At 35.7% G+C, this 17,439-nt stretch overlaps 1 protein-coding gene across 10 annotated transcripts in view; it reads left to right on the forward strand.

The window, feature by feature from the left end:
• The window catches only part of CPEB2 (cytoplasmic polyadenylation element binding protein 2), a 77,901-nt gene extending 71,106 nt beyond the window's left edge, over positions 1-6,795 (forward strand). For all 10 annotated transcript variants that reach the window (XM_047718906.1, XM_047718908.1, XM_047718904.1 and 7 more), the window contains one exon: positions 2,787-6,795. In XM_047718906.1, coding sequence (XP_047574862.1) covers positions 2,787-3,014 — 228 coding nt within the window. In that variant the 3' untranslated portion in view covers positions 3,015-6,795. The remainder of the gene's footprint in view (positions 1-2,786) is intronic.
• The last annotated feature ends 10,644 nt before the right edge of the window (positions 6,796-17,439 follow it).

Raw genomic sequence — 17,439 nt, forward strand, 5'->3', positions numbered from 1 at the left:
AGAGAAAAGTTTAATTTTTAAGATATGAGCTGCTTAAGGTATATTTTGAACTTTATCTGAAATAATTTGAGAGATGTCTAGCTGGTTCAGTTGAGAATGCGACTCTTGATCTTGGGGTTATGAGTTTGAACCCCATGTTGGGTGTAGAGATTACTTAAAAATAAAATCTTTAAAAAAAAAAAAAGAATTAAAGAATTTGAGTTTGCTCGGGCGCACGCACACACACACAATTGATCTTTGTACCTTTCATGTCTCTAGTATGAATGTAATTATCAAACCATAACAACTGATTAATTTAAAATTTATAACTGATAACCCAGAGATTTGGGGAGGATTGAAATATTCATTCAGCTTGATCTTTTGGCTCATGAGCTCTTTGAGGTTTAATTCCTATCTCCCCAAAAGCTGGGAAACACCATCACCACAAAAGTGTAATTCATTGTAATTTTGTATGTTACTCCATGAGTAATATTACTCACTGTGCCTTCTGGTACTTACTGAAGGGAGTTGTGTTGAAGTTCAAGTTGGATAATTAAATATGAATTATTTCATTAGTTGTGAATCCAGGTGACAGAGTATTACAGATAGGTTCTCTGAAGTGAAATAGGGAGGGGCATCATAATGGAAAATAAGAATAGGCACAGAATTGATGAAACTCCCAACACCTTTTCACACATACAAAAGCTCATTTTTAGAGTTTATTAATCAGAAATAATCAGAATACTCTAAAATCATAAGTTTAAAATCCAGTTTACTATCTTTAAAGTCTGTGATTTTGAAGGTAATTAGATTAGCTTCATAAAATAATACCTAGAAGTTTGAAATACAAATAATTGAAATCATTGCATTTTGAAATTTTTTTCAGCAGTTTTACATTCAGTAACTCCTAAGCACCAAGAATTTTATGAGGTATTATGGAAATGAAGTAAACCACACAGACACTGTCTTTAATTACAGTAGAGACAAGAGATATAATCAAGAAAACATATGTAAATGTACCACATTTATTCAGATAGTTTCTACTTTGTGCTAGATATTCTGCTAGATCCTCTTACTAAGTATTGAACAGACACTTTCCCTGTGCTTATTTTTATTATCATCTAGTAAAATGAAATTCAGTAATTCTCATGCCACTTTGAGATATTCTTTGGTAATTTCTTTGATTATAGTTATTATATGTTATTATAACAATATTATATAGTTATATATACGTGTGTGTGTATAGTTAGTTTTAGTTACATAATATTATAATGAAGATAATGAATCAGAAATAGCAGACTGGCAATCAAGATAGGATCCATAATAGAAAAAAATTAAAAAATAAAGATTGAGCATAAAAATTTTAGACCAAGTGTCAAAAATCTTTTAAAAAATCAAAGGCCAATGGAAAAAAGGTTAAAAATTCTTAACTGGCAAAGAGGATTCACTTCAAAAAAAAAAGAAAACCTCCATTGGGAAAATATGCAAAAGATACAGACTATTCAGAAAAGCAAAATGTTCAATATACATAGAATGTTTATCCAGCCCTAATCAGTGAAGTGCAAATATAAACAACAACTTAATTTCATTACCTTTCTATCAGATGTTTGTTTTATAGTCCTTTTCATCACCTTTTAGGTTTTTCCCTATTCGTTGTTGCTCTTGTGACAAATAATGCTTCAGAAAATACCCTTATATGCGTGTTTTCTGCACATGTGCAAGTGTTAATACATTCAGAATAGAAATTGTTGGCTTGTTATTTCTTTACCTTTGGCAAACACTTCTTTATCTCTAACCAAACCCTTTAAACACTCAGTTTTCCCTCCTCTCCTCAGGAAAGCCTGAGGTCTTAGGCTGCCTGGCACATTAAGTCAGACAAAGGTAGTAGCCCTCCATTCATAGTTATTATTAGTAGGCAGTACTGGCTTAGAGTCTCTGCCGTGTGCCAAGCACTGCCTTAAACGCTTTTACTGCATAATCTAATCCTCACAGCGCTATAAAGCAGATTCTAGGATTCTTCTCACTTTACAAACCTGGAACCTGAGGTTTAAAAGGCTTAGCCCTCAGAGCTGACTGGGGTCTGAGGTCTTCTGAGTCAGGCCTTCTCAGTGAGCCTCTTTGAATTTGTAGCTCATAAATTCACAGAAGTCTAGATACGCCTTTAATAAGATTATCCACAGTTCTGGTGTGTGTGCACCAAGTAGTTACAAGCAGGTACATAATCAGTGGTGGTTTGGGGTTGGGCCATCTCACAGGTGCTACTGGAATGAAGGGGAAAAGGTGTAAAAACCATTTGTCCTCCATGCCCTTCTCTTTTTTACTCATAATCACCCTGCCTCTAAAATATTAACACACAGGTGTTTTAAAGATGTTACTTCACAGAAGGTAAAGGTAGAATGTTTTACAAATCAGTTAGATGTATAGTTTGTAAAAGTATTTTCTGCCATTGAAAAATACAGTAAATACCACTCAGTTTATAGTCCTTGGAAGAAAACGTATCAAAATAAAATAAAATTGCCAAAGTAAAACTAAGTGCTCGTTTAATCACATGATCACTTATGAACATGAAACATCTTAGAAAAAGATGATTAGTGCCAGAAGAGAATGACTTTGTTGTTGGTTTTTGTTTTTGCTTTTGTTTTTGTTTTTTAACCTACTACATGGTAAAGCTATTTCCCTGGGAAACTGCTTACTTTCTCAGTGTTTAATGCTGGTCCTTTCCTCGGGAACACCCTGAACATTTTAAATTTACTAAAATGATTTCTGAAGCAAACTTAATGGGAGACTTTTTTCCTCTTTCTTTCTAGGTGGAGGTAAAGCCATATGTGCTAGATGACCAGATGTGTGATGAATGCCAGGGCGCACGCTGTGGTGGAAAATTTGCTCCCTTTTTCTGTGCCAATGTCACTTGCCTGCAGTATTACTGTGAGTTTTGTTGGGCAAATATCCACTCTCGTGCAGGACGTGAGTTCCATAAGCCATTGGTAAAGGAAGGTGCTGATCGCCCACGTCAGATCCACTTCCGCTGGAACTAAGAATAGCACACCGGCCTCTGTGTAACAAGGAAAGAAAGGGTGCATGTGGCTTACTGTGTCTGAAGACGCGACATGCGGAAGAAATAAGTGCATTCTTCTGCTTTCACCCCAGCTACCAATACATGCATCTTTATCAGCAGCCAAAACACTACAAGCCTCTTGTTTTTCACCAAAACCCTACATCTCAGGCTTACTAATTTTTGTGATATTTTCATGTTAAAATAAAATGTTTTTTTGTATTTTCTCCAAGTTATTTTTATATGTAAAGTTAAAATTAGATATGAGAATGTTTTGCGTAGGGGCAAACAGTCTGCTGCTATATAGTGGGTGAAGCGTGCACTTATTTCTAAACGTGGGTTTTTAACTTCAAGATCTGCCCCAGTAATTTACCAAAGGTAGCAAAATAATAGTGAAGATGGAATATGTCTGCTACAAATGCTTATTTTTATTGTTGCTATTTTCAGTGTATACATAAACTAAAAATTAGGGTTGATTTTTTTGCTCTCCATTTTGACTTGCAAGAAATAATACCTCAAGATACTCTGATTTATTAGCTATTTTTAAACATTTTTAATCACAAGCTGTATTAGCTTTGCTGCTATATAGGTGTTATGTGTAAATGCCACCTATTAATACGGGATTGAAAACGTTAGAGACACACTGCATTGCAGATAAAATGCAGGCAGCACAATATGGCCTAAACTGCCATAGTTTTAGAATGTGAAAAAAAAATGCATGTTTACTTACCTGTATACACCTTATGCATGCACTAGAATTATTAACTAACAAGAGGTGAGGTATTGCAAATGTTCAAAAAAGCTCTCTTGAATCTAGGTAGCATGAACAAATTATAAAATTTGTTTAAAAAAAGCAAACTTGCATGCATTATTGTGACTTCAAGTTAAAAAATTTGTCCTACATGTGTACAATATGCAAATTAGTTTTAGATTAGAGAGTGCAGCCATTTTGTGATCTGGTGGGTAGTGGAATTCGATTTTATGCAGACTGGATGTAATATTTGTAATCCCTGTGCAATTTTGTGATGTGCGGTTCTAATTAATGTGCAGTGATATAGTATAGATAAAAGATTGAGTAAAAGAAAAATACTAGAATTTTAAAGAAGGTTGATTTTAGCCCCTTTGATAGTTCACGGTTAAGACATCCTTTATAAACCAAAGATGGCCAGCACACTGCTAACCAGTCACCAAATGTAAGACCCACAGGAAACCCATATCTAAACAAACGAACTTTATAGAAGAATGCAAAACTTTAGTAAACCTAAGTAAAGTCAAAATGGAGATGGGGAAATATACAGATGGCTAGTTGCATAAAATTCAATTTTACCTTAAAGACAATGGTGAAATCTGGCTTAAACTTGCTTATGTGTTTGACCTATGTATATTGGGGTCTTCTGTCTAAACTGGGGTCACTGTTGCATGGAACATTGTTCTTAACGGTTAAGAATTGCTTTTTTTTTTTAGATTTTGATGAAGGAATTTTGGTAATGACTTTGCTTGCAGTTTTTTTGAGAAAGTGGCATGGAAACATGCAATAGTTAATGAGTTTCTCTTGGTACTGAACACTATTAGAATATCATTCGTGATATTTTTTCTCTTTAGAGCATTTTTAATGCAACTAGCCCCTATATTTTAGTGTAAAAGTTACTCTGCAATCAAAGCAAAGCACCCAACAATGGTAGATGTTTTTTAAAAATGCAGAACTAAGGTTCTTGATTCTAAAGAGAGAAAATTACAAGGGTGTTGCCTTATAGCAACCCCTTGGGACAATCCTTCACGTGAGCAAAGTGTTGATCTTAATATTGGTTGTCTTTGGTGTGCTTTTTTGTACTGTAAAAATATGTGGTTCATGTCTAACTCTGCTGTTTTATTGTGGTTGTGGTTCAAGTTTTTAATGTTTAAAGTTGATGCTGTTTTCAGAAGAGCTTTTTACTAATTTATTTGTCGATGTTCCCTATTTGTTACTTAACCATGATCCTCCAGATTTTTGGAGTATTCTTTTCTAACCTTAACCCTGCCAACCTTGATCCATTTGACATTTGTTATGCACTATTTTTATATCTCTGTGAGAGATTTTTCCAACAGTCAGCTATTTTATGGCACACTTTTTTTGACTGATGACATCTCCTTTGCTATACCTCAATTTTTGGAATTTAGAAAAGAAATCAGTAGTTTTGCAATGTTAATTATTTAGATATTTAATTTTGCAGATTTTTAAACTTTATTTTCATAATTTCTGCTTAATGTTTAAAATTGAAGAGCCTTTTCATGTATTAAATAATGAACACTAAAATAAATTATATGATGAAAATAATTGGAGATGTTGAAAATCGCTTTCCCTTCTTAAACAGAAATACATATTGGGAATGAAGGGAAATGAAACAGAACCCCCTTTTTGCCACGGGTAAAAATGGCAGAAATGTATGGTTTGCTTTACCTTCATTTCTGTTATAGTTAAATCTTGTCAGTCTAATCTTTTGTTCCCTCCCCACCTCACCCCTACCGCTTTTTTTTTCTTTTTTTTTTTTTTTTTTTGCCTTTTATGTACTACATTCTTATTTTCTAACTGTTAAACACTGTATTGGGAGTTTTTTTTTTTTAATTTACAGATCATATTTATTTTACTATTTTTGTAGAAAATTATTAATTTTGATTGTATTTTTGTATTTTCAAAGCTTCTTCACTTGTGTTCCCTAAATGTTCATATTGCTGCCCAAAAGTATGACTGTGGAGGAAAAAAAAAACTTTAAAAATCCACACTTTTTGTTAAGAAGGAAACATTTAGCATTTATATATTTGTGTATGGAAAACACTTGATATTTATCCCTGTTGCATCTGGCTGCACAGAGCCTCTCCTCAAAGATGCTACAAAACTTGAATATAACACATTTTGGAAGGCTGACTAACCTCGATTCTGTGTTGTGATGTGCAATACTGTTTCTAATGTTTGTATAAAAAAAAATAACAGTGTAAACCTTTTTAATGCAAATTTATTTTTTTCATTGCATATTTTGCAGATTTTATCCACAGTGTCATTTTTTACTGTCAGAAAAGATACCCCTTTTGTCATTGCAACTATTTTTTAAATCCAGAAATCTTTGTACTGATGTAAATGATTGTAGTTATTTTGGATAGTGTTTTGCTAACAAAAGGAGAGACTTTTTTCATGCATATTTCTATTTTGTTTTTTTGGGTTTTATTTTATTTTAATAGTAGTAAAATACTTGGAATAATTTTTCATATTCTTGTCATTAATATTATTTTGTATTTTTATGTGGAAATATATAATTTTATGACACTAATTGCTAAAGTTTATTTTATGTTGAATTATTTTTGGAGCTGAAATCTTTGTAATATTAAAGCAACTAGTTTCTAATTCCCAGTTTCTGTATAGAATCGCACAAGTGGTTTATGGAGTGTTTGGATTGTAATTATAAATGGTTCTTTGATATGCAAATTAATATTTTCAGTTGATTTTATTTTATATTCCTAATGGGGTGTTAAAGCCTTTTTTTATTTTTTTCTAAATAAAAAGAGAACCCATGCTTTTATGGACACTAGGTAAACGCCTTCAGCTTAAATTTTTTCGTTAAAATATTTTAGTTTATTTTATTGTTATCTTCCAGATGTCTAAATCTCCAGTCTGTCTGTTGTACTGGTAATTTAACTCTGTAATGGAATAGTTTGCTGCCAACTATTTATATTAAGTAATTTTTAAATATTTGTAATATTGTTGACTGACTAATAAACTATTAAGTTATTGGCATAGTTGTGGAATCTTATTCTTCAGATCTACAAAAATACTCATTGATGCCTCTAAGCTCTTATTGAGGGAGCATTGTGACATGAATATGTCATGCAGACCAGGGCCCCCTGTAGATCAGTGTGAGGACTGAGAGGAAACCCTGGCAGGGACCAGTAGCCCAGTGTTTCTCAGTATTTTGGTGCCAAACATACCTGGCATCAGTTCTCCTCCCCACCTTCACCCTTATCCCTGACATACATTCCATAGAAATTCTAGTGTGGTGTTGCAGTCATCCCCGATCATCAGTGTTTATCATATTTAAACTGATGCTGCATTCAAACAATGAAACCCTGTTACCGTTTTGCTGTAAGTGCAGTTTCCAAGATGCTTCTTCAGACACCCTCTGGCTGGAAGTCACTTGTCATTTTTCTACTTATTTTCAGCACAGCCTATCATTTCTTCAATGGCCACATTATTGACAAAAAAAGGAGAAGAGGTACAGGATAAGTTCTTCATCCTACTGATGGCTAAAACAGCTCTCCTTTTAACTTTAACAAAGCTAGAATTCTTAAACTTGTGTGCAGTTGGGGGGGGTCCTTTTTTTAGAAAGTATTTTTAAAATCACTGATTGTAGTCAATTTTTTCTCCTTTACCTTTGCAGACATAGGTATCCCAGAGAGGGGAAAACTTAGTATCTCCCCATATTCTGTAAGACATCACAGAAACTCCTTAAATGGGCTAATCTTGACAGCAGCACCTCAGAGCCTGTCACTGTCACCCATGTCCTCCAAGAAAATTATGCATCTCCGCATGCCTGCATCTTGACATATGCTACCATTTTTCTATTTGGAAACTCACTTCCTTTTTGCCCAATAAATCTTCCATAACAAAAACGAAAAGCCTCTTCTGTATTCTGGCCTATCTTTAAAGACTTAGGAATTTCTCATTGTCTTCACTCCCCAGCCACTGACATAAAGATTATTTATCTTCCTGTGCCCCTGATCCCCTTGTTATTTAAGAAAAGAATAAAATTTGAATGCCTACCAAGTGTTGCATACTAACAATGCTGGATCTTTGGTTGCCAGGCCATTTTGTAGCCCTGGAGGTGAAAAATCAGGCTAATTCAAACTCAGTGTAATATAAAATAGACCATAGTAAATATGTATCTAGGGCAAAGGGAAAGACTGCTGAAGTAATTTCACGTCTTTGAAATGATTTTACTTAAGAATTTCTCATAAGAGTTAGCACTTGGAATTTTTGTATGAGCAAAGAATTAAAAGAACTCATACCTGAGCACTCACAAACCATTTCTCAGAAAATTACTTGAAGATCTTTTCCACCAAAAAGAAGAAATAACAGCAAAATATCCCAGCAACAGGAAGACATATTGATACTGTAATTTATAACATATATTTGGTCTTTGTTCTATTTCTGGCACAGAGCTCCTAAAATCCTTGGAATTTCCTAGGTGATGAGTGATAAAGAGGTCTTGATTTTCATAACAAACCCTTTCAGTCACACCTCAGTTGTTTAAGAAGGTGACTTTCAGGAAACACCCAAGGGTTGGGAAACAACCATGTGATTGGAGGGTAGAACTTTTCAGTTCCACCTGTTCCACCACCTCTGGGAAGGAGCCTGGGGCTGGAGATTGAATAGATCACCAGTAGCCAGTGAGTTAATCGGTCACACCAAGCTGTATGAAACTTCCATAAAAAGCTAGAAGGACAGGGTTCAGGGAACTGCCAGGTTGGTGACCATGTGTCCCCTAATTTGGGGACAGTAGCTCAGTTCAGAAGTGGCATGGCAGCTCTACACCCTTTCCCTATATCTTGCCCTATGCATCTCTTCCATCTGACTATAGGTTATAACCTTTTATAATAAATCCATAATTAGTCAAACCCAGGAAGGAGGTTGTTGGACCTCCAGTCTGTCTATAGCCAGTCAGAAGCACAGGGGACAGCCTGGACTTTGATGTCTGAAATGAGAGGAGGTGGGCAGTCTTGTCCAGCTCAATCCTTAATCTGTGGCATCTGATGCTATCTCCAAGTAGATAGTGTTTGAATTGGGTTAAACTGTAGGACATCCTTCAGGAGTCAGAGAATTGCTTGGTGGTGTGTTAGAAAAGTGTATAATTGGTGTGAAAATTGTAACATGGGATAGTAGATGCTGTTGTGGGTAAAGATACCAGTCTAATTTTTAGCTAGGAAATAAAATGTGGCCAAAAAGCTTACAACTCATACTTAAGTCCAAATTGTAGAGACATGTTTTAAAACATGATATCAAGATCATACTAAAAGTCAAGGTATTTAACCAAGACACAGAAAAACCTAGATGAACATTTGAAATGATGACAAAGGTCTTGTTTAGAGTGGAGGAGGATAGATTATAGATGTTGATTAATTTATTATAAATAGGAAATTATTTCTCAAAAGGCAATAGATAATACATATATATTTTTAAAAGTCAAATATATAGGGGTGCCTGGGTGGCTCAGTGGGTTAAGCCTCTGCCTTTGCCTTCAGCTCAGGTCATGATCTCAGGGTCCTGGGATCAAGCCCCACATTGGTCTCTCTGCTCAGCGGAGAGCCTGCTTCCCCTTCTCTCTCTCTGCCTGCCTCTCTGCCTGCCTGTGATCTCTGTCTGTCAAATAAATAAATAAAATCTTTTTTAAAAAAGTCAAATATATAAATCATGAAAACAATAACTTATTGCCCCCATACTTTTTTACCCCAATACTCACTCCTGAGAGGCAAACACTTTAAACTCCAGGTATTAATGCTTTACAGTATCATGTTATTTACCTCCTTAGATCCGAGTAGCTACTTTTCAGTTTAAAGCTTTGTTGACCTCCTTACATAGATAGATGATAATAATTAATTAGTTAATTAAAAATAAATAAATAAATAAATAAATAAATAAATGACTTTGTTGATGTCCTGAAATGTACATTATTTTGTTTCCAGGCACACACCCTTCATGTTCCTAACACATACACTCAAACCATACTGTTCATTTTGTGAATAATTTGCTACATTGATGTGTATTACTTGTACAATTTTCTGTAGGTTTCATACCTCACTAGAAGGTTTATTTTTAAATGGGCAAGGAAGCACTGCTTGCTTCACAGAAAGGCCAAAAGAGAGAGGATCACAGGAAGAAAGGCAAAAACAGAATCAGAAAGTGAGTTTCCATGGTAACTGAATTCCAGATCTATAGGATTTTTTTTTAATCCTTATGAAATGTAATGTACACATAGAAAATGAGTTAAGCATTAATTGGCACTATGAATAATTTTAAAACTTTTGTCAGGAAAATAGAAAATTGTTGAAAGCAGGGATTCAGGTATTTGTACATTCTTGTTCATCACAGCATTATTCACAGTAGCAAAAGAGTGGAAACAGCCCAAGTGTCCGCTGTTAGATGAATGGGTAAACAAAATGTGGTAGATACATACAGGGGGGTATCATTCAGCCTGAAAAGGCAGGAGATTCTTAAATATGCTACAACATGAATGAATCTTGAAGGCAGTATGCTAATTGAAATAACCCTTTGCAAAGGACAAAGACTTCATGATTTCATCAGGTGAGGTACCCGGAGTAATCAAATTCACAGAGACAGGAATGGAATGAATGAATGATTGCCAGGCGCTAAGGACAGAGGGAAATGGGAGTTACTGTTTATTGAGTACAGAGGGTCAGCTGGGAGCAACGAAGAAAGTTCTACAGATGGATAATGGTGATGGTTGCACAGCAGTGTGGATTTATTTAATGCCACTGAACAGTAAACTTAAAAATGATTAAGATGGTACATTTTGTGTTATGTATATTTTACTACAATAAAAGAAAAAATTAAAGGAAAGAAAATTGACAGTATCCAGAAACCCTTCTGTGTCTTCTCAGGCATAACCATCCTTCCCATCCTCTCTGACGTAAACCCTTTCCAAGCTTTCATATTTCTGCTTAGTCTTACCATCCAAGCATGAGTTCCAAGACAGTATAGTTTTTAAACTATTAATAAAGGAAATTGTAACTACGTATTTATGTGTCTGCTTTTGCTCTACATTATTTTGCATAAAATACACCTGTGTTGTCTGTAGCTGCCATTTTCACTGTCAGATTGTTATTAATTTATTTATTTATTTATTTATTTTTAATTTTTTTTTTTTTAGAGAGGGAGGGGAAAGTCAGAGGGAGAGGAAAGAAAGAGAACCTTAAGCAGACACCACTCCTAGCATGGAGTCCAACACAGGGCTCCATCTCACAACCCTGAGATCATAACTTGAGCTGAAATCGAGTCAGAGAGGCTCAACTGACTAAGCCATCCAGGCAACCCCATTGTTAGGCAGTATTTTATGGTACAAATATGTAACATTGTTGACTGGCATTTAGATTACTTTAAGGTTTTGGCTGTTGTGAAAGGTGCTACTGTAAATACCACAATACTTCCTTGGGTACAGATGCTCCCATTTCAAGAGACTATTACCCAAGAGTGGATTGCTTGGGTCATAGGGTATGCAAGCTTCCACATACTAAATAATGCTGTTTTCTAAAGTGGTTATACCAGTTTATACACTCACTAGCAATTTATGTAAGCTCTGATTATCCACATCCTAGTCTAGACTTCTATTTTATTGCCAATCTTGGGATAGTTTTCTCTTCCCAGATTACTGATAGGATTGAGCACATTTACTATTTAAGTGATTATTGGCCATTCAGATGTCTTCTTTTCTGAAGTGCTCTTAAGTTTATCACCTATTTTTCAATTTTTTTTCCTACTGATTTGTAGGAGCATAATTCTGGACATGAGCCCTTTGTCACGGTATGTCTTGAATATATCCTCTTATTTCCATGGTTGACCTTTTCACTCTCTAATGAATAGATGCTCTTAATTTCTATGTAGTCTAATGTGGTCACAGTTTTCAGTGTGCCCTTACCCTAAAATCAGGTTGATATTCTTCTACATGGTCTTCCAAAAACTTTATATTTTGATCCTTTCACATCTGGAGTTGTGTGTGCACAAACCCTGTGCAGTGAGATGTCATTGTGACCTAACTAAAATGATTTGGGGTCTCTCTAGAGATATCTTCAGAGTCCTTATCATAGAGTTTGCACTGTCTTTAGTGCTGGGAAATCCATTTGAAAATGCCTCAAAAAGACAGTATTTGTCATGCTTTTTTTTTTTTTTTTTTTTTTTTTTAGTTTTTAGAAACAATACATGTTTGTTATAAGCTATTACAACATGGGAGAAGTATCTCTAACAAAGTAGTTCCCTTTTACTCCCTGCCTACCTAACAATCATTCCCCAGGGGTAATTGCTGCTAACATTTGATGTGTACGTTTCTAGACCTTTCTCCTATGCACAAATAAACATATATGGAACCCAATGTCAGCTGGGGGCCTCCTTGCCATTTCCTCCATTTGTGTTGTTTCAAAGTCAACCACATATCAACCGGGGTGCACTACTGAGCTCAGCCACTGGTTTCCATAAGAAATCCCCTTAGCATAAGGATTTCTGGATTAATGTAGACTTTACTAACAATTTTGGGGTTGAGAAGATATATTGTACCATATGCTATTTTGTTGGCCCCCTTCCACCTGGTCAGGAGCTAATTTCCTTGTACCTCATTTTTCTCTAGCACGGTGACCTCTTCTTTTCTCTCATGACACCTATGACAATATATGATGATATACCTAATACATATTGATGCATTTAATGCTTATCACCCCTCAAGACCAGGTATGAGCAAGCTGCAGCTCATGGACCAAAACCAGCCCACTGTCTATTTTCACAAAGTTTTGCTGGAATACAGGCATGTATTGTCTATGGCTACTGTCACACAACAACAGTAGAGTTGAATAGTTGCAACAGAGACCACATGGCCACACACTATCTAGCCCTTCACAAAAACAGTGCACCAATACCTGTTGTAGACTATGGGCAACATATATTTTTATCATCTTATAACCAGCATCCAGTATCAATTTCCAGCCCATTCAAAGGTACCTGCCACTGAGAATTACCTACACTTATGAATTTCAAGGATTAAAATATCTCCTTTAGTCCTTTTACTATTATTGTCAGTCATATGAAATACTTGATTTAACCAATGGTAGGAACCATTCAACAAATGTATTGAAAAGCTCATTATTATTGGTGCACTTGAGAAATTTCATGTACAGCACATCCCCAAAGACCAAATCCAACTGGTCCTATGTATGTCTTTTCTTGACCTCAATCTTATAAAGAAAGGTGTATTTATATACAAGGGAATTTTGCTAAATGCCATCTCCTGTTAAGTATCAGTATAAAACATTTTTATTTGAATGAAACAAACAATTGGTTAGTATTAATCTTGGCATTGTGAATATTTTTAATCCCCTCTATCAGATGACAAACCATTCACTACCTACTATTCTTGAGAAATACACACTCCTTCAAACATGAGGTCATGCAAGAGCCATGCTGTTGTCAGGTTTGGTTTACAGATAGCCCAGGAAGGTAGAACATCTGAGATCACACTGCTACATTCTGTTACAAGATTACCTATACTTTCCCTTCCCATCTTTTGTACATTAATATTTTATCTCTTCCCCTAATGATAAATTTTCCCAGTAAGCATTAGTTTGTATTATTTTCTCTTTTCTCTTATAAAGGTATTATACAGTTCACAAGTTTTCAAAGTACAGCTTGATGAATTTTGATAATTGTATATAATTGTGATTACCATTACAATGAGGACACAGAACATTTCCCCTGCTCTAAAAAGTTCCTTTAAGTCATTAAACTTGTCCTACTCGCTCTGCCTTATCTCTGCCCTCCAGCAACCGCTGTTCTACTTTCTCTGACCACAGTTTTGCCTTTGCTAGAATTTCATGTCATTGGAATTATACAGTACATAATAGTCTGCACTTGACTCTTTCACTTAGAATTATGTTATTGAGATTGATCCTTGTTACTGCATATGTCATTCTCCTTTTATTGCAGATTAGTACTCCATGGTACATGATTTGTTTACCCATTCATCAGGTGAGGGACATTTGGGTTTCTTTCAATTTTTGGCTATTATGAACAATGTCCACACATTTTTGTGAATATATATTTCCATTTCTCTCACATGGATGCCTATGCAAAAGTGAAAATTGCTCGGTCATATAACAAACACAGATAACTTTATAAGATATTGTCATATTATTTTCAGAAGTGCCTATGCCATTTTGCATCTGTGAGACAGTTCTAGCTGCTTCACATTCTCACCAACGTTTGCATTGTTGATCATTTAATTGGTCATTCTAGTGGATGAGAAGTACTATCTCTGTTATTATAGTTTTTTGTTTGTTTGTTTAGTTGTTTGTTTTTTAAGATTCATTTATTTGAGAGAAAGATAGAGAGCATGCACAAGCAGGGGGAGGGGCAGAGGGAGAGAATCTCAAGCAGACTCCCTGCCAAGCTAGGAGCCCAAGGCAGGGCTTGATCTCAAGACCCATGAGACCATGACCTGAGTCAAAACCAAGAGTCTGACACTTAACCAACTGAGCCACTATGGTTTTTATTTGCATTTTATTGATAACTGGTGATGCTGAGCATTTTTCATGTGCTAATTGGCCATTCCAATATCTCCTTTTGTGAAGTGTCTAAGTTCCATGTGTCTAGTTTTTGGTTTTGTTTGTTTGTTTTTTGCAGGAGGGAGTATGCATGAAGTTTTGTTTTGTTTTGTTTTTTGTTTTGTTTTGTTTTTAAATCTGAGTTGTCTTATTATTGAGTGATGAGAGTTCCACATACATTCTGAACATAAGCCCTTTGTTGAACATATGTTGAGGAAAAATTTCCTCCCAGTCTGCGGCTTGCCTTCTTGTGTTCTTAACTATGTCTTTCAAAGAGCAACCATTTTTAATCTTAATGAAATCTAATTTATCTTTTTTTCTCCTTGGAGTTTCTGTAGTTAGTGTTTTGTTAAAGAAACATTTGCCTTATCCAGTGAATATCACAAAGACTTTTACTTATGCTGTCTTCTAGAGTTTAATAGTTTTAGTTCTTACATTTAGGTATATGATCAATTTAAGTTAATATTTAAATAGGGTGTTCATAGTTAATTCTTTTTCCTACAGGAATCCGATTAGCCCAGTACTATTTATTGGACTATCTTTTCCAATGGAATTACCTTGGCATGTTTACCCAAAATAAAGGGTCTATTTTTGGACTTTCACTCTGATCCATTGATATGTATGTCTGTCCTCACATCAGTACCACACAATCGATTGCTGTTCAGCTTGCATTTTCAAAAGTACAACTGCTAAAACTACTTCTTACTTAACTGCTTTAGATTCTACAGTAGCCCCCGATCTACCTGAACACTTTCATCTCTTCAGTCTTTCAGAAGACAGAACAGGGCAGAGAATGTGTTATCTGAAGGTGTGGAAGGAAGGGACACGACATGTGGAATGTCAGTGACTGAAGCAATAGCCATATCAGCAAAAGCTGTTAAAACGACGTGCTGCAGCCCATTCCCAGGAAACAAGAGCTGTGTGCAACACTATATTCAGAGGTTGACAATGTAGGGCTTTCCAACGACGTCTGGAGTAAAGTTAAACTTCACTCCGGGCCACATTAATCAAGTTTGCAGTATTTTTAGGAGAGTTTTGACATGAAGTTACACTGCAGTTAGATTTGAAAGCATTTATCAAGCACTTAGTAGTAGATATGAAGTTAGGTAGACAGATACATAAACAGGGGCATGAGAAGATGAATAAGACAAGTATTACATACACCACATCTTCCTTAACCACTCGTCATCTATTGATGGACACTTAGGTAGCCTTCATATCTTGGTTATTATAAATAATGCTGCAATAAACATAGGGTGCATACATCTTTTTGAATTAGTATTTTCTTTAGTTGAATACTCAGTACTAGAATTATTGGATCATAGGGTATTTCTATTTTTAATTTTCTGAAGAAACTCCATACTTTTTTCCACAGTGGCTGAACCAGTTTGCATCCCCACTGACAGGGTGTGAGGGTTCCTTTCTCTCCACATCCTCACCAACACTTGTGATTTCTTGTCTTTTTTTTTTATTTTATTTTAGCCATTCTGACAGGTGTTATGGATAGACCTAGAGAGTTTTGCGCTCAGTGAAACAAATTGGACTGAGAAAGACAAAGACCATATAACTCACTTATATGTGGAATCTAAAGAAACAAATGAATAAACAAAGAAAAAGCAGAATCAGACCTATAAATAAAGAGAACCAACTGTTTGTTTCCCAGAGGGGAAGAGAAGAGGAGGATGGGCAAAATGGGTGAAAAAGGGTGGGAGAAATAGGCTTCCAGTTATGGAATGCATTAGTCGCAGGACTGAAAGGTACAGCATAAGGAATATAGTAAATGATATCATAATGGTGTTAGATGGTGACAAATGGTAGCTACACTTGTGGTGAGCATAATGTATAGATTTGTTGGATCACTGTATTGTACACCTGAAAACCAAGTAACATTGTTTTCAACAACAGATAGATGATAAATAGATAGATAGGTTATAGATTGAAGACAAGGTGTTTAATGGTGAGTTCTAGGAACAGACTGGTAACTCAATACCATGGTAAATGAGATATATACATAATGGGCCACAAAAGCGCAGAGCTCTTTAAGTCACCCAATCTAATGATCGAAAGAATGGACGAGATCAAAACTAGATTAGTTCTGAAGAATACCTGGGACTTAACCAAGAGAAAAGAGGTGAGATGGACATTTCAGGGAGAGAAGGGAGTGAGCTAAGAGTTCAAAACAGACTGCTTTGTGCTTCACTAGGGTGTAAAATACAAAACTGGGCAGGGCAGACAGTGAGGTTGGAGATTTAACTGGATCTCGAAGCTGCCAGATGATGGAGGTTTTCAAGATCTGGCTGCATGGCTACCTCCTCTAGCAAGCCTCCCATGAATTAGCTTTCTCTCCACCCTACATCCACTCAAGCCAGGATCTGCCATTTTCCCCTCTTCTTGTCCTCACAAGTTTGCCTTAGCTTAATGGACATATTATGGCCTGTGTCTGCACCACTACTGAGGCCCACGTGGGAAGTGATGATGGCTATATCCCCAGCATCCAAGACAGTGTTCAGATCCAGCAGTATGATGAGACATGTTTACCACACTGATATGTGGGGCTGGTTGGAAAGGCCACCATTTAATAACTAGGTGGCCACTTGCTATGTTCCTGAAAATTATCAGAATAGGTTTAAGGAAGGTGTTAGGCAGGTATTAGAACAGTTCAGAGACATGAATTCTAGACCAAGTACCACCCTCTTATTTGGCTGTTTGGATCTGCCATTCCCCCCTACTCACCCGAGATTAAAGAAAAATGGAATTATTTAGCACCTGGCATCATACACCAAATGGCAGGAATATGGTAATAATACCAAGGTACAGAAGGTAATATGACATCTCTGAATAAGCTCTACTACCATTCAAAAGATTATAATTCTTACAATTATGGACACAGCTATAATATTTGAAGCTTAAAGCTAGACCTCTATGAATATATAAAACAACACAAGTTTGTCTGATTTGAAACTTCAAGTAAATTTTAATTAGAAACAATCGGACATGTGCGATTTTAGAAAATACACCTTTGAGCATCTTATCATGTTTTAAGGTACATTTGAAAACTTTCT

This window comes from Lutra lutra, chromosome 2 (genome assembly GCF_902655055.1).
Source record: "Lutra lutra chromosome 2, mLutLut1.2, whole genome shotgun sequence".
Classification (NCBI taxonomy): Eukaryota; Metazoa; Chordata; class Mammalia; order Carnivora; family Mustelidae; genus Lutra; species Lutra lutra.